The following is a 27,747-nucleotide window of genomic DNA, read 5'->3' as shown; positions in this document are numbered from 1 at the left end:
TTCAAGTAACTCTATTTTATTACTTATTGAAGTGATCTCCTACTGGGTACTGATCGAGTACCAAGTCAACTACCTTATCACACCATATATTTTCAATGAACTACCAAACATCTTCGAAATTTACAATCACCCGATTTTGAATATCTGCTTTGAACGTATGCGGTAAGAACAGCGCTGCCATCAGGGCCAGCGCTAGAACTTAAAACGCATGCGCGGAGCCACAATCGAGCCACCGCCATCATTGCTTCCGTGTGGAGTCTCTTTGCCCTCGAATCGACTGTGAAAGGGGAGAATGATGTAGATTTCGAGGTGAAGCGTGGGGCCGCAACTGCACGCGGCGTGTTTGTTTATATTCCGTAACGCTACACGGTCAGAGAGCCATTGACAGCGACGTCAAAATTTCGTGGCTCGATTGCGCGGGCGCACGAACGCTCCGTAAGCTCCTTTGCAGGCCAGGCCAAACAGATAATAAACTCCCTCGAATACAACGCCTCGGCCGAAAATAGTCGTAGCAGTTTGCAAACTGTCAAGCTCGTTGCGTCGTTCCTTTTCAGCTCCACGTGCGCTCTTTAATGCGTTGCTTACAGAGCGAATTAGTATCTATGCTCCGTAGAAAGCATCGTCATCGTATCGGTACTCCGCATCGTAGTAAATACTATTATAGTAACTGCGTCGTTGAATCACGACCCGATGTCGTATAATTCTGCGAGCAGGGGAATAATACACAATAATATTTACCTCGGCTGGGAACCGTTCACCTTTCGCTCGTGGCACGTAACAAGTATCGTTCCCGCCTATTGCGATCGTTCGACGCAACGATTTCGAATCGCAATACGCCGACGACGTCGTTGAATTTTAATTCTGTCCGCGATTTTTCCCGCGTCGCGTGAACAAGCGGCCAGGAACTTATTACGCCGTGACTTCTACCATTAACTTGCCCCGGGAGAGACGCAGTAGGCGATCTTACTCGCGCGTGCACTTGCTTGTGTGCGCGCGTATAGGTAGAACGTCGACACGTGGCAAACGATAAAGTCATCGCGGTGACCATTTACTGGCGTGAATTAAAGGACTCGAGAAGGGGAGGAGGGCATAGATACGATGACGAAAGTATGCTGAGGGTATTAAAAGTGTGATTAATGAGTTTTACAGTCTGTAGAAGATTATTGATATTTATTCCTATTCGTTGTCGTGATGTAATTCGCGCAAGGGGAAGAAATTTCTTGCCATTTTTAGAGATTGTCATCAGTGGGATTGCTGGGATTTCGATAGCGATCGATTTCCGCAATTAGTCATGTTTTCACGCAAATCGTTGCACATCAGAATGCAATTCGATGAAAGTCACCGTTTTATTGCGAAGATTAATTCTCGAAGTTGTTTATCGGGCGGACGGTATTGCAAAAAATGACTCATTTGTTACACAATGTAGTTTCAATACTTTAAGAAATAATTACGTTTGTAGGCTTCCTACTTACATTTAGCTCCCTGGCATTTGCTTTCAGAAGAATCTAACATGACATGGATTAATAGTTTTCGTTTCGCAAAAATATTTTACTTTTCAAATGATGAAAATTGTTTTTTTTTAATGGAAGCAAATAATATTTGGACCTCAGTTCTTGAGAGTATTAAAAAGTTATTCAGATAGAACAAGTTTATAGTTTTTGCTAAATTATTATTTGCAACAGTATCAGAACTTCATATTTTTAATCTGTTACCTTTCTATGCGGTTTAATGCGCATTCAACAATGTGCATAAAATATAGGACAAGGTTGCAGAATTTGGACCAGCGCCTACGCTGGATCACCAGTGTATCTTGTAATGCATACAGAATTGGCGCCATGTGACAGGGAATGTATTGTTTATGTACTAAGTTAATTAATGCGATAATTACTATCATACAACACCACTTGATGCTTAAGTAACCAACAGTCTGTTTTAACAACTAAGAATCTAATATTTAATAAGCTCTCTAGTTTTTCTAAAGTAATACAGTACAATGTAGGAAATAGGCAATGGTAGAATGTTAAAAAATCCATATCATTTTAAAAAGTAAAAGGAAAGAATTCTGAGTGGTTTTGTATCTTATATCAAAAAATCAAGGAAGAAAACATGATAAAGTGCATAAAATGTTGCAATTAGATTCGTACACCTTATATAAGAGTAGATACGTAATTAAAAAAATATTGCTTAGATTGTTGACGTTTACTATGAGATTTTAGAAATTCCATATGTTGACATCTATGTAATATATCCTGTTAAGAAAATTTAATCATTTTTATACTTTAATCCAGTGGCCTAATGGGAAAACCAAAAATCCATACTAGGAAATCGTTTGTTTTGAGTGGACTGATGTCACAATTATAAAAAACTACTTGTCTAACTTCTCATATCATATTTTGAAAAAGATCAATTGCGTTATCTTGAAGGCATAAACAGTAACATATTTCCCGCTATCTTTTAAATATTAAAAATACTTTATTTCCAGCCTATAGTAAAAAATATTTTCCTGGTCCAAATTCAGCAATCTTTCCCTACCTTTTTTAACAATTCTTCAAACATTTCTCTGGGAATACATTCACAACAAATATCAGATTTTAGTAGCCATTATCGATTCAAGATACAAGAAACAACATTCATATAAAAAATATGTAGCCTTTGGAGCAGTTACAAAAGACATTAAGTAGTTATCTATGTACACAGGTATAAGTTCACTTAAATCAGTCATCCCATCTCCACCTGATCGCTTTGCGTAACTAGGATCAGGAAGTATCGAAATTCGAGGAGATATATGAAGAAATTGCCTCCCCATGGTCGTACCGTTTTAACCAATTCACTGACCGGTAGTGCTCCCCAGCCATGGATCATTAACGACCATATTCCCCTCGTGAAAACGCAGAACCTTGAACGAAACCTCGCGGGCGATCGTGCCCAGGTAGATTTCTCGATTTCGCGATTGCGAAACGTTGCGCGGGCAACGTGTAATCGCTCGATGGTGCTCGCCGCGAAGTCGAAGCGAAACCTGAACTCCAACCGCTCTTAATTCCCTCGCGAAACGTGCGCAGCGGCGATCAATTATCCTCGCGGATTGCGGAGAAAAATGGAGCCGCGGCGAGCGGGGTTTTTGTTCCCCCTGCGCTCGATTAGCATATGCAAATTGGACAAAATGTAACGGGGCACCAATTAATTGCTTGCGGTGGAAGGAAAAACGGCGGCCGCGATCGAAGTCGCTACGACGATAACGTAACAAAGGTGAAACGCGAACTTTGCCTCTGCGAGTTTCCTCGTGAAAGGGGAAAATGACTGGTAAATAGTAATTTGTTTAGAAACTCGCTGGTCGTTGTTGTGTGATTAACCTTTGCGTTACACTTTCCCTATTGTTCTGCCGGGTTCGCGGAGAATGAAAGTGGTTTACTGTTCCTATATGATTTTGCTGAATTTTGGTTATTTTTTAACCCTCGTTTCAGTGTTTTAGTTGAGTAAATTGTAATAACGTATGGAGTGTTGTTCAAAAGTTTGGAGTGTTACAATTTCAGAACAATTAAATTATTGCTTAAGTATGTAGATGTGTAAATATGTTGTTGGAAGTATTATTTTGATTTATGAAAGAATATGTTTGTAAAAGACTCCTTCTGTGGCCATTTATTGACTTTCAGAATTGAATTATAGAATCACTTGTAAGTTAAAAAAAAGATACTGATATTTATAAAAATTGTTTTCATTATTTTGAAGCTTCTAATTAATCTTTGAAGCTATGTCGACATGTTTTGAGTTCTTTCATCATGTTTTGTCATAAGATAGACTGATAGACTGTCATTCACCATTTTTCAGCGTTCATTTATCCAGTTGCACATGTTTATGCATTTCGGCGTCGTTCAATGACATATGTCCTTATGTAGTTCCATTAGTACTGTGTCTATATTTTGTGAATAGCGGAATGTCATTTGTACTACGATTATCAGACAAATATTTGTCATTTTCTGACTCAACTGTAATTTACAGTCGCTGTTCTCATCGTTATGCAGAACTATTCATGGATCTTCCACTAACGACAAAGCATAGCCAAGAGAGGAACAGAACCAAGCATCTAACGCGACCGAAAAATTTGTAATCGTTTCTGACCCACAATTCTATACCGGAAGCAAGCTCGTTTGCAAAAGAGGATGAAAGATAAGTCGTAGTATCTATTTTTGAAACACGGTCTTAGGAAGATGGAAACAGTGTAGCATTCTAGTTGTAACAAATGATCTCCACATTCTGTTCTACTCATATATTCTTCATACTTATGCGCTGTGATATAACTCTCCTTAGAAATATGTAAATTTCAAGCTAGATGCTGTCAGTTAAGATTTTTATCTCCAGAAATAGTTACACGTGTCATTTTCTTTGTTTCTTTTAATTTCTCTAAGCACAAGTGATGTTGAATTTTCAAGTTTTTGAATGTGGAAGTTTCTGAAAACTTCAATATTGAATTCAAAAATTTTTAAATTTTAAATTATCAATCCTTTAAATTTTTGAATTATCAAGCTTTCAGATGTTTCTTTTCAAATATTTAAATATTCAAATTACAAGTATTCGTTATATTCAAATATTCAAATTTTCAAAATATCAAAAATTCTAATTTGTTAACTTTAAACATCTCTAAGCTCTTTTTTGTATATTAGTATAAGTATAAGTATTAGTATAAGTAATCGGCATCTCTCTAATAATTAAAGTACAGTAATACTTTTCTTATCTGAACTTCATTTATTAAAATGAAATTAGTCTGAATTTATACTATATCAAGCCTCTACTGAGCTCCCATTATCTAAAGTACTATGGATCGTTAACCCGTCTATATATATAAATTATAAATACCACCTATCTCAAATTCAAACAATAAATTAAAGCTCCATCAATTTATGTCTCAAATAATCAACCAATTCTTTTCGCTCTCGGAACAAGTAGAAGAAAAATTGCTCACTTCATTTTATATTTCCAAATAATCAAAGATTCAAATAACTCATCAAGCTGCCAATCAGTTTCTCACTAACAGCCTTCAGCACTAAAGTACTTCAGTACTCTAATCAGCATTTTACTATAGTACATTCATTGACCATTCATCGTCGAAACGATCCTCTTTTCCTCCTCACAAGATGCTCCAATAAACGGAGTTCCACTGTGCTCCGTTAGATACCAAAAAAAAGCGTCGCCGCGACACGTGACTCCAAAGGTATCGATCGATGGATTGGATCGTCGGGAGAGAGGACGATCACGAGCACGAGTAAGATGAGTAGAGGGCACCGCGGGGGTGGGAGCAGGGGACATTTGCGTTTCGTGAAGAGGAAGAAGACGCACGCGATGAGCGGATCCTCGCGTGTGCGCGACACACGCGCGGTTTTCCACTTCTTCCTCTCCTCGTCTCCCGAACGAGATTGCTCCCTCTCCCTCTTTCGCTGACGAAGGTCTCTCGTTAGGCTTCGTAGCACGCGAATCGCTGGAGAGCCATGCGGGAGGTGCGTGGCCAGAGCGAGGTCAACTCACGCACGTGCACGTCGTGCGTGCCTCGTATTATATGTTACACATGCTCCTCGGACGTACCGTTCTCCAGCAGAGGCGTAACCAGTGGAAAAGGGCGCAGCCTCGTTATGTTTAGGCCATTGCATAATGAATATCGAATTTTTCTTTATCGTTCACATCTCCGTGAACCCTAAACGCGCTGCTGCGCTCCGTTTGACCCCTTGTGTTTAGATCGTTGAAGCTGGCTTGGGTGTGTAAAGACGGGGATTAATTTAGTATTGGTCAGTTGCAACTGTTTATTGAAAAATATTGTTAGTGTATGGTGAAGATTGATGAAGTTTTGACGCTTTTCGAAAGAAATACGTATACATTTCTGCTTACAAATTTTTACCATATTAGGATTTTACAAGAAATAATGCTTTTCTTAAGTAAATGAATATTTTATTTATAACATTAGTTTATTATATTATAGAAACTGGAATTCATTTCAATTGAAAACAAGAGCATCATCTACATATCTATAAAAAATGTTTGATCTAAGACGCCAGGGATGCTCCAAAAGCAAGAGTGTACATACATATAGAAACTTTAAATGCTGAGATATCGTTGAAACTTGTCTTTTAATTTCAATATCTCTGCTGTTGTACTTATTTTTTGAGGATTCTTTACGACACTTACTTTTTATATTTTTATAATAGTGGAGAAATCTATGAGTGGTATTAAGTTGATTTTCATTCATTCGTGCTGTTGTTAATCATATTATTGAAATTACTGCTCACAATATAATTAATTATATGCATAGAATTAATATTAATAATTTGGAGAATATTCATGATGATGATAATCCTAATGATACAGAATTAAGTAACTTTTTAATTTTCTTTCATAACGGAAGAAACAGACTTTAAAGACTCGTTTTGCATTCTGAATATCATAACGTCTAGTTCGTTTTACTATGTATATTTTTGCATGTTGTTTTGCATTGTGTACTCTTTACACATTTAAATTTTAAATAAATGCATAAACATCCGAAGTTTAATTATTAGTTACACAATCAGTACGGTGAATATGCGGGAAGTAAGCAATTGTTCAAAAATACGTATTTCAATACCTTTTAACGACTAGTGAGTTTATATTTGGAAGATACTTAAACGAATACGAGTGGTTGTTACGAAACGAGGAGTTAACACTGGAAATCATGTAAGAGTACTTGCAATTTTTCAGAAATTTTTCATTGAGTTTTGTGTTTTTAATTCACGTTTGTTGGGTTATCTTGAAATTTTATCATCGTACTATGGAGATTTAGTAATATTTAAATTACACGTAGTTTCATAATTATTATGGTTACAAGATACATAATTTATGAGGAGGTATTAGATCAGATATGAAGAATGTAGGAATATTTAAACCTTTAATTTAGTTAATCTTCCACTACAATACTTACATATTGATCATTATCCTGTAACGTCAGTTTTAGAATCGTCCTGTATTAGAAGTTAATGCAGATTTTACACAAATTATAAGCAATTTGTGTTCTATTGAACTTGGGTCCAGTTATTCAAGTTTCAGTGAAGCGTTATTCAAATTTTATCATTAGGACCAATAGATACTATTCACTTGTTATTATATCACGATAATACTAGAACCAGTATTATTAAATTCTTTACGCCTACTTACAATTAAAATTGTAGTCGACACTACATTAGTCAATGCATTCTATTTGTAATCATTGCTGTGTTCAAACTCACTCACTAAATGAGGCAACTTTGTAACCTGAAGTGTAAATAAAGATAAAAGAGGAATTTATTGTAGACATATGTAAAATAATAGTTATTGCAGAAAATTTTGCATACTGAAGATAGTCAAAGGTTCCAGAGGATATTAGTTACTCCAGGGTTGACAAATGTGTATAATCAAAGTGCATCATGTGGTAGGTTTGCGTTATCGCTTCCAGACGATTATATAAGTTCAGATTACGTGGACGTGAAATGAATATTCTGATACAACGTTATACTTTGACATAGAAGAGTTTGAATGAAAGGCGTCGGAAACAATGCTAATACACTTCCTCTCTTCTTACGTTTTATCTGTTTTACGTAACATTCACAAAAATCATATTCGTCGTATCAATGAAGGCTATTTTATTATGTCACTATGCTGTCACCAACAAACTTCTCGAAATACGTTGACGTTGCTACGCCGTTGCGTCGAAGCAGCAATAATCGACGTCATGTTCCACAACTTGGGTTATCGTCCATTCCTTTTATCGGTTCTTTCTTTAATGTCGACGACACGGACAGTTTCACGGTAGCAAACACCACGAGGAAAGCGAAAGATAAAAGATACAGGGAACGTGTTAAAGTCGATGCGGTTGCGAAAAGCCAGCTGGCGATTGTACCGTTCGCGCGTGCACTTGTGCACATTAAATTAGCTTCGATCAGGAATCACACTAATGGGAAACGAAAAGGAAGCCATGGGGAGACAGATCGTTGTCGCTAGATAAGAAAGAAAATATTGACTTTCTCGAAACTACCACCGTCATGACTGATAAATCACTCCTGACACTTTATTAGATAGTACTAATAATCTCTGCGTAATTACTTTATCTAAGTTGTCGAAAAAGCGCGTCGTTCTACGTTCAACTAGTTTACTCAAAGATGATAGTAGCGATTTGGAGTAATCGTACATTATTTGCGGCTGGGAGACGATGTTTAAAAAAAATGTTGAATTTATTCTTTCATTAAAGTTTACAAAACAGAATTTGTATTTTTAACAAGAGGAACGTTTTAAGGAATCAAAAAGTAGTTTTCCTAGAATAGAGAATGTATTAGTTCTATGTACTTAGTACTTATCTAAGTAGAAGCTAAGTTTATAATACAGAATGAGATTTAAAACTTCGAATGTTAATATCTCGAGAATAAAAATACGTGACGAATACTGTTTTGCATCCAGCCATAAATGTGCGGCCAAGTGCACAGTGATAATTTCATTTAGGCTACATACAGTATTTACTCGCGAGAAATTCACTGTAACCAGTTTATACAGAATAGGAAATATTTTTGGGGTGCATTTTAGTATGATACCTAACATCTATCTCAGGTATCGAAAATAAAAGTGGAGGAAAATGGCAAAGTAATTTGAAGCAATAGGGAAATAACGACGTGTTTATACCGTATAATTACAGTAAAAATGAAAATAGAAAAAAAAATAATATAGATAGTTAAAAGTTCTTGAAAATATCTTTACAATTTAATTATTAGATAAAAAGAGATAAATTAGACAAAGTGGTATCGCAAGTGAAAAACAAAGATCCAGCCAATCAGTTGTTCTTAGCCCAAGTCTGTACAAAAATACAGATAAAACAAGAATACATAATTCTGAGAAGAAGCATAGAGATATCAACGAGTTCATAGCAAGTAAATACTGTCCACATCGTCCCAAAGTGATCAGTTGGACAACCTTCAGCCACAAAAGCAACTGAATCGCTGCGCACCTGCTCTAAACACAGTCACCGCGCAGTGTCTCAACTTAAAAAGAAAAAGTTACCACAATCGTCGATGGTGCATCGCGATTCGCCACACTCGTTGCCCCATCGACGTGTCGTCCACCTGTTCAACCCAAGGAATTATTCATCATCTAAAATTAGAATTTTTTGTCCCGTCGCGCGCGCAGCCTTATCGAGCGTGTAATTCACTGGCAATTGGGAATCCAGATAAAGAGACTGCAGACTGTCAATCCTTTACCCATGGCTGAATAGAAACCTCGAGAGTGACTCGGTGCTTCGGCCCGATCGACGATTTTGCACGGTTTTTCCAGCAAGAAAGCGATCGAAAATTGAATCGAGAGCCGTTTAAGGCTGCTTGTTAACAATGAGCGTCGTCACGGTCGTAGTTTCGACTTTGATTTCTAGGACTCTGCGATCGTCGCGGAGAGGAGTACGTAACGAGGTGGCCGCGTATCAGATTCAGTCACGTTTCGCTTGGCACCCGCGCTCGCGTATGCATATGCACACACGCCGGTTCCGCTGACATCGATAGTGGACGATGGTATCGTGGTGAGGTCAGACGGAGCACGTGACGCGATGCGAGGGCGGCGGGGGTCCCTCACCTTTATCTTTTTATCGTGAATTGCTCTAGCAGGGACGTCGATTGATAGCCATTGCAAAAATTCGACGCGGAAGCCAGCGATTCGCGTGGCCGATATCTGCCGCGATTTCGACCTTGCCTCGAGTGGAGCGAGACGAGAAAATTCACGTTCTTTTGTCTGGCTTTTTCGTAGCTGCTCGCCGATATAGATGAACAATATGTTATTACGTAATTACGAGCACTCGAGGGAACGATAAATCGTCAAGGAGAAATATCGAATCGCAGTTTAGTAATTCGAGAGACGTGCAGCTTATCCAAAGGTTCCCCCTTTGTGTGCCGTCTGCCCGCGACTTTTACGCTATTTTGTTGCGAAGAAAAATCGATCTTGTCACGCGCAGCTGGAGAAACAGCGAGCGAGCGATTAAAGTTAGCGCCATTGATTTTTATTAACCGAGGCGCTAAATGTTGTTGACCTCGTTCAGTGTTTTTGCTTCGTGTTTTATGTGGAAGATATAAGGACAGTAATGTGACAAATTGATTTTATACATGTTTAGAGTTGAGTTTTTGTATATGAAGGAACAAGTTCTTTTTGAGGGGATTAATGTGGAGCGTGTTTTAAAATTTATGGACTTCATTTTAGGAGTAAATTCGAAGCATAAACATAATGACAGAAACTCGTATGAATATTCAATGAAGAATACAATTATTTTCATTGGTATATGCTTACAATTTGATTCTGAAATGATGCTCGAATATTTGGGGTACATACAAATTTTTCAAAAAATTGTTACCATCACTTTTGCTATACTTCGTAGCTCGAATAATAACACAGACAAATTAGTTGCCAGTTATGATACAAGTTTATTGAATCACTGCTTCTCTCGCAAATCAACAATGACAATGGGCCCTTGAGTTGCTTCATTTTTCCCCTCGTTTCGCAATGCTTCGTAAAGTACTAAAATTCCTTTCACGCCCCCGTGGCCGTCGATAGTATGGTGATCGATGATGGTAATAATAATAATGATAATAATTAATAATAATAATAATAATAGCAATAATAGTAATAATAATAATATACAATAATAACGAGATATGCTATTTGCAATAATAGTCAATAGATAACAATTAAAATATACATATGACTGTTTCATAGATTTCTCTGTGATATAGCAATCGAATAGTAACCAATCGTTCTCTTTTGTTTCGTTCGTTCGATACAATTAGGTTCTATACACAATAGACATTTTCTCTTTGATTCGTGATATGGCTTTCGTGGCGCAGAAATGAGTAATGACTTTAAACGCGCGTGTGCATGTATGTCTTGTATGTGTACGTGTAGGTGGAGTAGTGTCCTACGATGTTCCTCTTTCCAAACTCCGATCATTCCTCATCTCTCGCTCTTTCTGTTTTCCTCTCACACACTCTATCTTTCTCTCTGATTCGTTATCAAATTTTCAATCCGCTTTGTGACAACTAATTAATCGGATTCATATATACGTATACGTATAGTTGCAATATATATACAATAAATGTTCCCGCGACAGCAAGCCTCGTTGCCGGGATACCAATAGTTTCGATTATTTATACGAACGATCCTTCGTAACAAAAAACACCATTCTTGATCCATAAAAATTTCATTATATCAATTCTAAACATATCCTTTGCCTAGATTCTCCTCCTTCTCGTCTCTGAAATCGAGTGTCAGAGGTCCCCGGTTAAAGTTACGCATTTCACCCCGCGTAATTGATACTCAGGACAGTTTTGACATTTTTCTTTTGTCGCATCTCTTTCATTCTTATTCGTCTAATTTTATCCATTCATTCACGTATTAGAAGCCCGACACAGCGTTCATTATGCATCCCAAATTATTTAAAGCAAACGAGCCACACTTAGCTTCGAATCCATCGTGTTTTTCACTATAAATTAGTCAGTGACTTATAAGTTCCTAACGGGGAAATACACACGCGTAACAATAACCAAGTGTCCCTGTATCATTGTAATCTCGATTCCATCGCTGCAAAGTAGCAATCGAAAGAACGTATCTCGAACGATTCAACACTTTTCCTCCGATCGAGACGAATGCAGCGTAGGTTTAGTACTATCTTCACCAATGTCCACCCTCACCCTCTACAATGTGATTTCCCTATTTTCATCCTGTCATTCACGCTGGCAAGCAAAGTACTCGTACGAGATGATAGAATACGTGAAAGTGCTCTAATGTAGGTACAAAGAGGAAAATATATTTAGCATAGGATGAAAATAGCGAGTCTTTTCTTCCTTGGAAAAATAGTTTCGAAACGGTTTCACGCTGCCCAGCGTGCAGATGGGACTTTCCATTCAGCGCGAGCAAGAAAGATCGAAACGATTATTACTGCGCTGTTTGCGCTTCTACGTCCCGATTTCTTATTTACAAATTCACCTAGGTATACAAGCTACGTCTGAGGCTAGAAAAATGCGATCGCTCGAGCGCAGGAGGTCGATCCTTCGTCCCGACTGACATCGAGAACTGTCGACTTCTGACCTGGCGCATGAAAGTGACGCCAATCCAGGGCGTCGCGGAGAGACCAATATTTTTACCTCTCCTCCTTTTAGAAAGGACACTCGCGGGAAGCGACCGAAAAACGTTTACAATACTCTCTTTGGTAAAAAGTGAATTTCTTCTAGAACATACCGTGTTTGTAAAATTCATCCGACTAACACTCGTCGGCAAAGTACAAAGATCCCTCGATCGTAGATAAATTTCGGTTTCCATACCTGGCGATAACAAGAGCAAAATTTGTTTACCTCCCAACGCGCTATTCTTATCCAAAGACTTTTCTCAAGAATTATCCCTATGCGATACAATTACGCCGTAATCAGCGATAAATAACTCCCTTATCGTGGCGTACGTCGATATAGTTTCATTTCCACTCGAGGAAAAACTTTTGATCGCGTTTCAGTCCCTACGTGTATGTAAAAACCGGAGAAAAAGTTTCTATGTACAGTGTTGACGTGGAAGGCAAGGCTACACGAAAAGACTCCGTAAACGATGTGATCTCCCACGGAATTTCCATAATTACAATTATATACATCGACACCCACATTACATCCATACGATTACATGGACACGTCGATAACACATGAATACATCGTAACGTTAACCACGCAACAACCCGACCATCCTTCCAAGCTCGTAGAAATTGTAACAATCGTATAAGAAACTCGAAACACGTCACCCCTACAGCCACACATCCCTGTCAGTCGAGTCACCTAATTACCTCCCCAAAAACCGAGTGCTCCCCTCCAAGAGGGGAGAAACTTTCGAAAAATTCGTCCCCTGAATCTCACAAGGGGGAACGGAGGCTACTCTCCTTCAGGCTACTCTAGCTGCTCTATCGCGTATAAAAGTCGTCCCGTTATCCACGCTCGAGCAGATCGTCGAGAAAGAAAGGGGAAAGTGTCGAGAGATTCGTGTGTGCGTACCGTGTGGTTTAGAACGTAGCCTGTCGCGTGGACGCGGCCCGCCCTCACAAAAATTGTTATTAAAATACTCGGTGTAAAAATAGGTATGATACAGGCGGCGGGGTGCGTCGTCGTCGACACCGTCTCAAAAAAAAAACGAGCCGCCCCCTCTGTCGCGTGAGGAGTCCTTCTTGGACCCCCGCCGGAAGTGGCTCCAAGTCGAGCCGCGATGACGAGTCGTCGCGGAAAGAGACCACTTCGTGACTCGTCCAGTTGCTCGGAAACTTCAAGGATCCCTCTCTTCCGATCGATGTCCCTCGGCCTTCTTCCTGTCCCACGCGCCAATCTTCAAGGCCCTCCTCCTTTGTCCAACTCGCGTGGGACCGAGTATGATCGCTCGAAAGCCGTTTTCAGCGGTTCTGGTTCCGGTGATACTGCATCGGGGGACGCGACCGCGCCCTCCGGTTGCATCGTTTCAGTTCTGGTTCTCGGTGACCGACGCTCCCGAGTCTCAGGTCACGTCCACCACGAGCCCGTGAACCCGATCCTCGGCTGGCTGCTACGTCAGCAGCTTGAAGAACATCAGGGCTAAGGATATGTTGATGAACAGCACCAGCATCACCAGCTGCTGCCGGGAGAACCAGTCCTGGAAGTTTTTAGTTGCGTTAGAGTATTCTATTTTGGGGGCTTTAGGGGTTTTATCTAAGCTGGCGATCCCAATTTCGCCATGCTAACGTTTAAAATAGTGCATAATATTTGAAATTATTCAATGTTTCATAAAGCTTAGTGTTTTGTCTGACACCTACAATAAATTATTATCCATGAAAGAGATTTTTAATCATAGTTTAGAATAAAATAGTAAAAGCCTGCAACTAGCGAAACTGTCATACCCTAGATATGCAATTTCGCAGCGGAAAGGGTTGCTAACTTGGTTTAAGAGAATTCTTTTTCAGAGTTTACTAGTCAAACTGAAAGGACTGTCTGTCCCAGTACCAAATTTGCATACAAAATAAAACAAGTCTTACTAAACAGAGAGCTTTGTGAAAGTCATCTTGTGCCCCATATGCGATCCTGTAGCGTTTTATAAAAATGTTCATTATTCATCAGCATATTGTAATTTTTATTTGAAACATTGTAAAACGAAGTTCATTTTCTTTATAAATCGTACACTAGTGTTAGCTTGCGATTTTAATTATGAATTAATGAGTTTTTCATTAGTGGTAAATTCGAGAGCACTGGCGAATTTGAGATCACCTATCTTAGTTTGTCAACTTAGCTGCGACGAGATTTGAATTGAGAAGGATGTAATTATTTTTGAAACCTTTTTGGATATTGTTATAGTGCTCATGTAGTGATGTAAATGGGTAATTATTTGAAAAGATATAGGATAATATAGTACTATAGGTCAACTGAGTGATCTAGTAGTGAGGTACTATACTGGTACAGTTGAAGGGTTGTGCTCCAAGTTGAGGTTCAAAGTTAAACTGAATAAGTTAATAAAACTAAAAATAGCTAATAAAATTAATGCTTAATATTATGTATTCTTCATTTCAATTATTTGAATTAAAATTATGTCTCACCTAATGCAAAGACAAGACTATACTGTCCTTGCATTTAAAGTTCAATAGTGCAGGTGCATTTTATAAAACAGATACTTTTATCAATTTCCTCTATTGCACCTAGCTTATTTATAGTTCTGAATTATCTTGTACGTATATGTGTATCCCCTTTTTGCAGCTGAAGAAGTTTCATAGTATTGTATTGTGTAAACATTTGAAAGGTACAATTGAGGACAGAATAAATTACGAGGTGGCGATGAAAGACAATAGAGCGCATGTAATGCGAATTCGTCGATTAAGATGCGTTATAATATTACTTGTGTATAAATAATGCAAGACATTGCGAACCTCGGCAGGAGTTATTTACATATACATGTATGTATAACAGGTTGATTTCGTAACGGGGCTCGTTAAACTGTATTACAAATCGCATAATATCTTTAATTAACACGTATAAAAAGTTGTTCAATCGTAATTAAGATCTGTGATGTTATCGCAAAAACTGAAAGCGTTAATTCATTGAATGAAACATTATATTTATTTTGTGGGAAGTATTTATGTCATCGATATATTTCGATTTCTTCGCGATTCTGAAACTACCATTAATGGTACGTCGTTTTCATGCATAAGTGTACGTTCTTGGGGCAATTATCATTCGAAAGGATGGCCGACCGGATATTCAAAGCGGCCTAGGCGATTAAACATTCATAATCACGTATCAATACCCGTGCGACCTACTCTTGCAATCGGCCGATAAGAAGTGAGCGTTTTTGCGTCGTCAATTCGAACGTTTGCTTGTCTGTCTCCCCACTTTCTTTTTTTACCGAGGTCGTGGCACACGCTGGTTTTACGTCTATTTTGCGTTCTACACAATATTTTCATACCGATTTTTCATTGTTTTGTATTCACGACTACGTTCGAAGTTTCTAGTAAAAGTGCTTCTGATTAGGGACGTCTATTCGACTTCGACATTTCTACTGAATTTATAATAAATGCCACTCCACTAAATACGTTTGCATCACCACTCAGTCTCAGGTGCAATGATGCATTTTAATGCAAATATGTAACATTTGTATTGAACTTGGCCTTCTTTTACCATTCGGGAAAAAGAGGTTATTAATATATTAAGAACCTGGATACATCAAGGCTGACAGGTGTTTTGGGTTACTGACTGTACTCCTTTCTCCCACAACGCAACTGTCCAAGGTTCCTAATTACTATTAAGCACGTTCTTTCCAATTAGAGATTTCTATTTTTGCTTCATCAAAACTTGCAACGCTTTTAATCCCCACTGCACCCCATTGCTTTAATAATATCTTACAAATTATGATAGAAAAGCAGGAATACATATAAAAGAACATATAAGGCAGTGCATTAATAGAGCTTTTTCAGATTGTTCACAAATCTACCTACATATTGTAAATAACATTCATGAGTTATCAGGCGTATTGTGTGCTTAGTATAATCGTCTGTAATCTTGTATAATCTAAATAGAAATACCCAGACAGACACGAGAAAGAGTAGATTTCTTTTAAGAGTTTTAAGTCGAAAGTGCAGTGTTTTCAGTTCTCACACTACAAGCTTGTTATTACATTCATCATATTTTTAAATTATTTGGAGCAATCAAATTTTGACCAGGTAATTGGCCACCCTAAAGTGGTTTAATTAAAAAATACATTTTAACATTTAGGATATGTATGTTTTTTATCCTAAAAGGGTTAACATACAACCCCAAAGACAAGTTTCTCTCACCATTTAAAAAGAATGACACAATTTTCCCTTTCGTGTCACCCTAATTCAAAATCCTCTATAGAGAAACTTAACAGAGGTATTATTTGGGAGTACTTTACTTATCATTGATACTCACTTTAACCTGAGGACTGACCAAGTAGAGCAGAGGATTGGCCCTGAGCCTTTCGCTCTCGTCGATCTGCCTGCGGATCTCCTCCCTCCTCATGCTACTCAGCACGCTGACTTCCTCCCTGGACAGCGGTGCCGTCGCCGTCAGCTGAATGGGCTGAGCCACATCCGGCAGTGACTTCTTTCGTTGAAGGGATATCGCCGCCGCTGGCATCGCCTGCACGAAGAAAGGAAACGAGGAACAAAGAGAGAGATGGCCCTTGTACACGATCGATCGAAACTCGCGTTCTAAAGCCTTATTTCTAAGGGTGCGCATACACGAAAACGCGCCGACAAAGGGTCCTTTCTGTCGGATAGAAGCCCTTGTCGGAATCGTTTGAGTTTCACGTCGACGGTTCATTGATCAAAATCACCGTAATCATATCAGTGCTGATTCTTGATTAGTATCGGGAGATTGTGATCATCTAGCCTCTCTTCAAATTACGCACTAACGTCGAATCTATAACAATGAATCTAGTCTTTAAAAAAGCACTCTTATTTTTCTACATACCATGAATGTGACACCTATGACAAATTTTAATAACGAATTAAAATAGCTTGTGTTTTTGTACAGAAAATTGAGAAAATTATTCACGGGTGAAATGTTAAAGAGGCGTACCATTAAAATCAACTATTATTCAAGATCGCTATACAATCTTTATTCGTTCTTTGACAACAGATGTTACACATTTTAAGGGGCGATTCTAGATGCCAAGATAAGACAAAAATTAAGAATGGCGAAATTTTGTATCAGGCTTGACATTTGAGTTATTAATTGCTAAAATGATACATTTAAAACATGCGTGAAATGTGTCTGACTTGGGGCTATCCTATTATCACTGTGCCTGACTTGGCTAATGCTCGTCAACAGTAGAATTTCATGCGTATTTTGGTCATCTTATCAACTGTTAATAACTCAGGAATAAAGCTTGTAACAAAATTTCTTTGGCATGTAGATATCTGACACCTGTTGTCGAATACCCTGTTTAGCATAGAAACATTAGCGCATTGGGAGTATTTTGAGCTATACTAGAAATAGTGCCGAATTTCTATCGAGTAAATTTATATTCGATAATTGGTTTCCTGAATTGGAAACCAACAAATTGTGATTTTAACAATTTCACTGCCACTGTACATGGTACACCTGAATTGGGTTCCTCATAAAGGTGAAACTTAGATTTAATTCACGTCTAACTCTAACTCAACCTAAATGAGTGAAATTGTTAAACAAGTTACTCTCATTAGTGCGTCGTAAGAAAGAATTAGTGCTCAGTCAGTCAGTAGGGCGACAGTGGTTAAGGTTAAGGTTCAGCGGTTTTTAAGGTCGCAGCTTCGTGTGAGCAGCAGTGGCCATTTGTTTGGCGCGGCATCAAGCTCTTGGACGTTTACGTGTTCATTAGTTTCACATTTTGAAGAAGCAGAGAAAACGGGCCAGCGAAGAAGGGAAGACAGGGGATTCTTGGATCGGTTCCAAAACGTGCAGCCTCGCTTGTAACCGCACGTAATAATGATGCAAAGACCAGGAATTCTAATCCCTGTGAACGCGATACGTTGACCTTCGACACCAATCTCTCACATCGTCTTTCGGAGAAGCATCGAAAGCGATAAGAAACTGCTGAACAATATCGCCGCTGTTTGACCTTTCACGAATCAGAAGGATGTACCATTCGATCGAAGAAGATAGCCTCTCTTTCTGAAATGAACAATATGGAACACTTTTTCATGTTTCGTTCAAGTCCCTCCGACCGAACTCGAGACGTTTATCCGACGATTGCGAGGAAAAAAAGTGTCATCCTTTGGGCGTATCAGGCAAGCCGCGAACTTTTCCGCGTTTTACTAGGCATAAAATTAGATCGGCGCCTTTGCCCCCTTTGACGATAACTCTCCCCTTGCCATTAATTAGCCCCGATCACGCTACTCTCGTTTCCAGCTCGTATCGCCCGCCACGGGTCACCGCGACTCTATTCCCGGTTTCGAGGCTATTTCTCCGGAGCATTGTAAATTGTACCGATAATGTCTCACAGTATCTCAGAAGAAACCCCCTCCCCTCTCGGCTTATCGAGCGATTCGCTTCGCGGTAATCCTTGCGCAGAGTTGTCTCTTATCTCTCGACGTGATTGCCGTCGCATCTGAAACAGCTGATGCCTTTCAGCAGCTCGACATTCAAGGTTCAGGGCTCTCCAAGGGAGCGTCTCTGGCATCAATTGTCAAAACATGACACCAATAGTCTTCTGGCTTTCCAGTTTCGTTTCGTCGTCCTCGAGGCCTGGAGTTCCTTTAGCATTTCTGGGTCAGAAGTTGATGCTCGAAGGATTGATGGTGATACTGATTGAGACTGACAGAACTGATAGAAGATCGCGAAAAGGTGTAAATTCAAGGGGATCTCGAGGAATCTTGCGGGAAGAGCTTCAGGGATTATGATTGATACTTTAGTCATCAGGGATTCGAAGAGAGGTTTCAGAAGATTTATCTCGTGGTTCGTACCTCCACAGGAGGCGCGACGATCCAGGACTCCGAGGCCCTCCTGGCCATCAGAGCAGGGCTGCATAGTAGCGCCTCTTCCTCCTCGTCAGGCTCTGACCAGAACATCTTTACCCTCTAATAAAGTCCTTCTCCAGATGTCTAAGATCCACGATCGTCAGAAACATAGACTGTTTATCTTCTTCAAAGCACCTGCTGTTCTACCACCTCGCACCACCTCTCCAATGTCCTGAACATTTCGATAGCGTCTATCACCGCTAGAGGATCAACTGAAGACTGTACTCTTCGGCGATACGTTTTCTGCTGGCTCCCAGGGACCCAATTGGAATTATTTTCCTAGAGCACGGCGGGAGAAATGGAAAATTCAGACCCGCGGCCTCCTGGTGAGGAAGCCAGGCCGCAGACTGAACGGCCCTGGCTCGTGTCGACCGAAATAGAGAGACGCCCCACTATTTTCACGTCGAAATAGCATCGACGAGCCGCGTCGCGACGCTCACGGCTCTGAGCCGGCGACGATGCCAGAGCCTTGTCGATCCACCGCTACTTGATTTATGACAGCCTGTCGTCATGCACCTCTCGTTTTGGCTTTATGTATTTCAGAGTCCACGCGTTTTCCTGTATCGAATGGCATCTGTCGATCGGTATTTTTGGCGGGGCCTCGCATCGAAGACTGCTCGAGTATTAAGTTTTAGTTCTTCGAAAATATTGCTTCGTTTCACTGCTGATAGGGCCCAAATAAAGAAGCACTTATCTAACTGCTACATCAAATTCTTTGTAAATGATGTAACGACCAATTTTGCAAGACTTGTGGTCTCACTACAGTGTTGTTTATCTGTCCTGTTTGTGAATTATTCTTTATAATTTTTGGATATCTCTAGATATGGATTATTACCATAATTTCAGTTTACTCTTCTTTTCTGGATATAAATAAAAATTGCAGTTTGTTGAAAGATTGAGGACCACATTATGTTAAGGGACAAGGTCAGTTCCGTTTGAAGAGAGATTCAGACCAAGTTTGTGCAACAGCTGACGCGCGAACATGGCGTTAAAAGTGGCGCGCAGAGGTGACTGAAGGAAATTCTCTTGGGGGTCGTTCACGGCCGAAACGCGACCGGAAATATCGTTACGCAAATAAAGTCGAACTCGCAATTCGCGTTGCCTGAATCACGTAGCTGGCATGCGAATAAATTCGTCGAGGTTTTCGAGAATTCTGCTCCCTATCTCCTCGCGCCAAAATGGGGCTCGACCCACTTTGCTCGGGCTTCGTTTATTCCTTATTGCGTCTCATCACGGTTCGCTACTCGGAGCATTTTTCACCCTCTTTCAAAGAATGTGTACTTTGCTTCGTAACTTGATATTCATTCGAAGTGTTCTGTAGATAAATTCTATGCTCTGACGTTAAGATTCATTAATTGATTGTGAACAGTATTGTAGTATGTGTTCTTCTTGCTTCATGTTTATATAGTTTCTTCAATTTTACTATACAGAATAAATTGACAATTTTAATATTCGAAATATTAAAATATATATTACTTAATATTGAATTATTTATTCATTTGAATATTTGGATATTTGAACATTTCAAAATTCGTGGTGACGATTGTAACTACTATCGGTCTTCTGTGTATTCAGTTATGTAACATAAACGTAGAATGATAGGTTTATTATTTTAATGAATCTAACGAAGTGTAATTTATTACTTTTCACGTTCTCTTTTTACGTAACACGACGCAACAATGAATAATATATAAATGAAATTCTTCGTATATTGTACTTTTCCATTGAACAGTAAATTTTTTCGATTGGTAACTATCAATCGCATCTATCATTCGCAAAATTAACGACAACACCCCGGCGACAGTTTTTCTATAAATAAAGGCGGCGATTAATTCCAGACAAATGTGTATCACATACCAAACAGCTTCTAATTTAAGCCGATCGAATACTCACGTTGTTCGCTAGTGTCAACCGTTTATTTTCCCCGAGCCGATTAATTATCGAATTTAAATCCCCCTCGTCGCGGTGCACCAATAATTAGCCTTGCTAATCGACACGATATCTCGTCGCAAGTGGATTTTAATGCCACGATCTCTTGACCCGTGACTTATCGGTATGCACGGTAACCTCCGTGACGAGCCATTATTGTTCTCTCTTTTTAAATGCGCGCCCGACCACGCATTACAAATTAACGACCCTCCTTAAAAACCTCACTCGACCTTACTCAACGGTTTTCACCTCGTCGCCGTCGCAAGTTTTTCGACTGAACGCAATTATTTGACAGAATTTCACGCTTGCCGCTGGATTATTTGGCCTACGTATTTTTTTTGTAATTTTTGGGAAAAAATGATTTATAATGAACTACAAAATTTTAAATCTGGAATTTTTGAGGCATTCAAATATTAGAATGGTTACTGTTACATATTCAAGTATTCAAATCTGAAATTTTTAACATTCTTAATTTAAAAAATTCGTTATTGAATATACGTATTCTATTGGATTTTGTTTTTATCAAATTTTGAAACTTTTAGGTGTTGAAATACTGAATGTATCAAGCAAATTTCAGATTTTGAAGTATTCAAATTCTCAAGCATTGAAACTGTTGACTTCTTTTAATTTGAAGTTTTCAAACTTTTAAAGTTTCAAATTTGCTACAAAGTTTTAAAAAGTTGAAGATATAAATATGTTTGGAAATGTGGGGATTTTTAAGTATCCAGATTTTGAAACTCGCGACAGAATTTCGTATTCAACATGAAATCAGACGTGTTTATATGTACAATTAAAGAGTTAATGATTCTGCCGCCTGGGCCATTGACTTTGCCATACAATACCACCGATACCAGTCGATCGGGCAACAAACGATCGTGCATAAATGTGCAAATTGTTTTCCAGAAACGTCGCCGCCGGCGATTTGCTTTGCATTGCAGATTTTTTTGTTTACGCCCATCGTTTCTGATATTTCAACATTTGACGAATCTCGGTTCCCCTTGCTTTCGAGGAAATTGAATCTTAATGGACCGTTTGATTCGTGAATCGGAGTAATAGTCAACTCGATTCGGGGAGTTATTGTTCGATTATTGAGCGAACGTTTGGTCCTGAATGTTATCCTTTAGTGTAGCGAGACATTGACAGCATTATGGCTTCTGGGGACAATGTTTCCCGTCTGCTTGGCTGAATCGAGCTACGAAAATATCACACGCTGTTTTCACGCCAATACACATTGTCTCAACTGAGTATCTCGATGTGTGCATTCGATATATCGCTATTTCTTGGCACAGGCACATGGTGCCCAATTAAATGCCTGTATTTTGTTGCATAAGTGTAGCGGCAGAATTCTTTACTTGCCAAATTTTCGAAAATCTTGGAATGGAACAGAAGCCCTTTTAGTGCATTATAGTTTTTGCTCTTTACTCTTGAATCACTATAACATTTGGTGCAGAGTGATGATATTTAGACTCGAATAACTTCACATCCGTCAACTGAAATTCCTTGACAGTTGAGTTCACATAAAATGTTATTTACTGACGAAAATAACTGCAATTTCAAGTTCTTCGAGTTTACGTTTCTTGCGAGTTGAGACACTATAGACTTTTCTATTTATTGATAAGATTTAGAATGGAGTAATTTTAATGTCTTCAGTTAAAATTCTTTGGAATTGAGATCTTGGTGATTCATATATTCTGATAAAATTAAAAATTGACTAATTCCAAGATCCTCGATTAAATTCTTGACGACTTGGGGCACTATAAAATTTCGCATTTAATAAAGTCTCAAATTTCCTCGATAGAACTCTTCTTGAATCACAAAATATTGAAACTTTTATTGATCGAAAAAAAAGTGAAGAATGATGTGAATAATAAGAGGTTAATGATCGCCCAAAAGATCCTCCTAATCGACATGCTTTAATCTGTCGGCCAACAACAGCTTTTACATCATATACATAAATACATTCAATACATCGAACCAACATTTGCGTTATCGTTGTGTAATTTAACAAGATTCCTTTTCGGTACTTCTATATCGTTTAGAATCATTCCCCGAAATGTGACCTAAGGGTACATCCTCGGGGGAGTGTGTGTGCCTGTGTGCATCGGCTATTCTCGCCTATCGATCTGTTTTCTTCTAACGCGAGACGAACTTTCCTACGTTGATTTTCTCTAATACAACACTACGAACCAGTTTTATATTAAAATACACGGAATCTCCTTCTACGTTTCGAATCTCTGTAAGGACCGTTTCATTTTTGTAATATTTTATTTATTTATTTTTCTGAGTATGCCACGAACGAAATTTGAACATTTCGTCATCGAGGAATAATGGGACTTTTTCCGCGAATAAAAATGTCTCAAAACCATCTCTGAACCGTTTTCCATCATGGCGTGGAATTTATGAAAATTTACAAAATGATCAAATTTCATTGTTTGTGCTATACCCTGTGGAATCACATTGCGAATTCCAGATCCTTGAGGAAAGACACTTTCGAAGAGCTTGGCACTTAAACAACCTATTTGCAATCCACCCGCGATGCCCCGTTGAAAAAATAGTTTAAAAGGTCAAGGAACTTGGGGGGATTCAATTCCAACCGAGCTTTGTCCTCTAAATTATTTTCGTTCGCAAGGTTCCAGATCACGCTCGTTCCCTTCTTCTCCTTAGGCACGACCGTTGTTGAGGTACAATTGCAACCACGTTGAATGGGGGATTCGCGCAGAGACCGTGTCGAAAGAATAAGGTCGTCGCGCTGATCATTGAGCAGAGAAACTCATGGCTCGTTCTGCCGTAGAAAGTGTTAAAAATTTCCATAAAAACTCTTAATTGTCATGTGTATCGTATAACTTGAGCAACGCGATTTTTTAGTAGATCTTCGTGTTGTCGTTAAAACGAATGTTGGTTAACGCTTCGATTGCCATATCAGTAGAATGTATTTATGTGTATGTGAATATAGTGTTCCTTTTGTATAAAAAATATATTCTTTGTATACTGTTTGCTTTTTCATAATATGTGTATTATTTTTTAGTTTTTTATAATGTGTTTTAATAAAGAATATTTAAAAAGTGATGTAAAAAGAATTTCTTGTAAAGATTGAGAAAAATCTTAAAACTTCATGGCAACACTTACGTGATATCCTGTATACTGTAATATTAATTAATAGAACTACAAATTACAGTACCAAGAATTGTAATGAAAGTTTATAAAAAAATATTACGAAATAAATAGAAAAACATAAATTTGACAACAGCAAATCGCTGTGCGTATACTAGAAAGGTTTTAAGGAATACAGAGTGGTAATCAAAACGTTAACAAACATTATTGAGAATGTATCTATTCTTTTTCTCGAGCTCCGTGTCGTATTTTTAAGAAATTCAACGTGGTGCATGAATGGTGTTCGCAGTTGAACTTTGAAAAACCGTGAATAAAATAGATTCCCGATATACTTATGTCTGTATCTGTGTCAGAGGTGGGTTGGGTCGTACCTAATGCACAAAATTTACATTTTCGTCTTATGCTTAGAGGTACGTCGAGTTATGTTTACGTATTTATAATGCACATTTGGTACTGACATTTGTGCTTTCTGAGTGACAGGGATCAACTCTTTCGAGATTTTCTTCTTAGTTTTTAAATTCAATTAATATCACTATCGACTTGATCATAGGAAGAAAATATGTAAAGGATGGAGAAAATGTTTCAGAGTTGCATATTTAGTGCTAAAGGAATTAGAAAATTAGTAATAATTTTTAAGTAATAAAATTAGTAATAAATTACTAGAAATTGTTCGTTACTGTCATTTTGTGACCTATACTCATAATTAGAAATTCATCTCTTTTTTTCAGCCAGCGTGGTATTATTAAACTGTAATTATAATCTAAGGATAATAATAAGAGAAACAAGTGAAAGAGAAGTAGTACAAATCAAAAGAAATAAAAAAGACAAAAATCAAGGTCCAGCCAGTGAGCTGTTTTCCCACCACCTTCGTTATAATATCAACGACCCACTAGCAGAGTTCAAAATGCAGTATGCAAAAATTCGTCTCTCCTAAAAAAGGAATACTTCACCGATTTCTGCTTCATCTCGAAAGAGTCATCACCGTCGAACATTTGTACAGTTATTAACTTACAATTAAACATAATCCTCTCCTGCTACGTGTCTGTCCATACGTACAGTTCTCATTCTCGAGTTGTATAGTTGTTATGTCTTATAAGCTATGTTCTTTTAGAAGAAATTTTTCAACTTTTCACAAGCATTACAGCTAAGCTTCATCAGTGGTATAAATAACACACTGATCCTGAAAACTGGGGAAATTCCTTCCAAAAAGACACAGCTTACACTCAAATCCTCGACAGTGAGAACTCTATGACGCCAGGCCGTGAAAGCCTCAAATCTCTTATGACTACGTGTTGTGTATATACATAACGTGTACATGTTGTGTGTATACATCCCAACCTGTGGAACTGATACGGCACAATATATATCTATGTATATATAGGAGGAGTTCCCCTAGCGCTAGAAGGAACCTAAATCTGGACATTAGCCATAGCTTTAAAAAATGAAATGCGATAAAGAGACCAAACTGCAAGAGTGAAAGAGGGCAATCTTCTCTTTACTTTTGGAATGTGGTCACTTTATCTCGTTTCATTTCTTAAAAATGTAGCTAATGTCCGATATTTATTTAGACCAAGGAAACGAATTCTCATTCTTCTCCTACTTCAGGAGAAAATTCAATTACTATGAACGAATAAAATCCACAAGCAATTAAAAGAATGCTCCCATCACTTCAATTTTGTTGAAGTCGGGGAAGAACGAGCATTTGTTCCCTTGGTCTAAACGCAGGTGTCGCCTGGTGCTAGAGGAACTCCCTCTATATCATAGACTTCACAGAGTGACGCTACGTTATAGAAGCATGCGTTAGAAAAATAATGTCTCTGATCGAAAAACAGGAGAAAAACAAGCGGCGTGGAGGTGGGTGGATAGAGTCTTGCATCCTGGTAGATCGTCCAAGTCAGTATGAACGAAGGGGGATAGGGGGCGCGCGACTTGGTCGAGGGTTGTGGGGGATGCATTCAACGGTACAATTAACACCCGACAGCGAGACGGAGAGACAGACTTTAGTGTCTCAGGATAGGGGCGCACTGTCGAGGGGCTTTCAGAAACATGTGGAAAGCTTATCAGAGGGAGGAAGATAGCAGAGAGACAAAGACAGAGCGAAAGAAAAATTACTGGAAAATCGGTCCCCGCCTCCACACCGCGCGATCCTTACCTTTCGGTCCCCTCGAATCTCTTAATCAATGGACGTAACATCATTACGTTATTCGGCTTAATTAGTGGACGTTACACCGTGTGTGGTCAATTGAGAAGCGTTTCTGTGCGTGTGTAGGTGCGTGCTCGTCTTTCGATCGTCTAGTCTGATTGTTCGTTTCTGAGCAAACGATTACTTGGAATATAAAAAAAAAGGAAAGAAAAGAGAATAATTAGGCGGGTTAGTGCTCCATATCTGAGATAAGAACGGATCCTTTTGTGCGAATGTTCGTGCAGGCGCACATCACCTGTGAACTTGTTCGTTCGCACAGTGGTATGTATCTGTGCTTCAGCGTTTTCTCGCCATATTGCGACGCGCGAGTGATTCCCACTGAATGGGATAATAAAATGGAGTGTTATTCCTTTTTTGAGTGTCTAGCGACTGTGTCGCAATTTCGTTGAATTGTCTTTCCACGTACCATATTAGTACCACGTTTGAACAAGTCAACTCCAATAAATATGGTTGTCATAAATTTCTTTCGTGATCAGATGAACAATTGTTCATCGAATTCGATTCTGTTTTGCTATTTTACGCGATACATAAGCACCCTACTTCACGAATCGCAATGGCGGGAAACTGAGCGCAGATTGCGTGCATTCTCATAAATCTTCGTCTACTATGTCTATTGTGCTTTCCATAAAAAAATAGTTTCGTATGTCTCTGACAAGAAGGCGGATTTCATTCAATGCCCAGAATCGATTTAACCCTTTCAGCGCCAATAGTGTCGCTCTGAAGGCAACTTGCTTATGTTCGATTCTATTTTTAATTCTATTTTTCATGGGTCTTGCAGTAGGTTTTTATTATGCTTTTTGCAGATTTCTGGTCTATTGTTTTCTGTGCTATGTTGTTTTCGTTCGAAAGTAGTTTACGAATGAAATCTTGGTCTCAGGACCGAAAGGGTTAATTTTCCATCAACCTTCAACGCGAATTATCTACATAGTAGCTAGTAACAATCTACGACCAGGTACAAGTTCTGCTTTGCTAATTCACTCGTTGAGAGTTTCGAGACACGGTTTCGGGGCAAGGCTAGGCAGCTCCTAAAATATGGCAACGATGTGGACGTCTGCGAAAGAAGAAAGGCAAACAGAACCCTCCAACTGTAAATACGTACGTAGAATCGTATTTTATTATCGTTGTGTATGCGTATGTAAGCGAATCCATTCAAGTCATCGATGATTCACAATATTGCCATGGGAATGCTACGTCGTTCACGGATTTAAATTATTCAATGGAACTGCTGATGAATCACCTTAGTGTTTGTGATTTTTTCTGTCACTGTTTTGGCTGTTTCCACTACTTGTCTTTCGCGTTTTCTTAGACAGAATATACTAAAATTAATTTAACTCTTAATTACTGACATCTAGTTTTTATTAGCCTCAAGTCGTTATTACATATTTATAAAATTAGCACGGTAGTACCTAATTCTCATATAAAAATAAAGTGTAATACATATGATAAGATTGTATTAGAAAATATTTCACGATTACGTAGAGAGTAATTC

The 27,747-nt window shown here is 38.7% G+C and overlaps 1 protein-coding gene and 1 long non-coding RNA gene across 2 annotated transcripts; one reads left to right on the top strand and one right to left on the bottom strand.

Moving 5' to 3' along the window:
• The first annotated feature begins 2,608 nt into the window (after nt 1–2,608).
• Nucleotides 2,609–4,195, top strand: LOC143184749 (uncharacterized). Its single transcript, XR_013002813.1, has 2 exons — nt 2,609–3,300; nt 3,997–4,195. It is a non-coding gene; the product is annotated as an uncharacterized LOC143184749 (long non-coding RNA).
• Nucleotides 4,196–13,359: 9,164 nt separating this feature from the next.
• Nucleotides 13,360–19,838, bottom strand: LOC143184999 (uncharacterized). Its single transcript, XM_076387668.1, has 3 exons — nt 18,962–19,838; nt 16,446–16,655; nt 13,360–13,665 (listed from the first exon to the last, which is right to left on the bottom strand). The coding sequence occupies exons 1-3, from the start codon at nt 19,064–19,066 to the stop codon at nt 13,579–13,581; spliced, it is 402 nt and encodes a 133-aa protein (XP_076243783.1). The 5' UTR covers nt 19,067–19,838; the 3' UTR covers nt 13,360–13,578.
• Between the last annotated feature and the right edge of the window lie 7,909 nt (nt 19,839–27,747).

The sequence above is a fragment of the Calliopsis andreniformis genome, chromosome 10 (assembly GCF_051401765.1).
Source record: "Calliopsis andreniformis isolate RMS-2024a chromosome 10, iyCalAndr_principal, whole genome shotgun sequence".
NCBI lineage: Eukaryota > Metazoa > Arthropoda > Insecta > Hymenoptera > Andrenidae > Calliopsis > Calliopsis andreniformis.
This window is presented reverse-complemented; position numbering and strand designations above follow the sequence as displayed.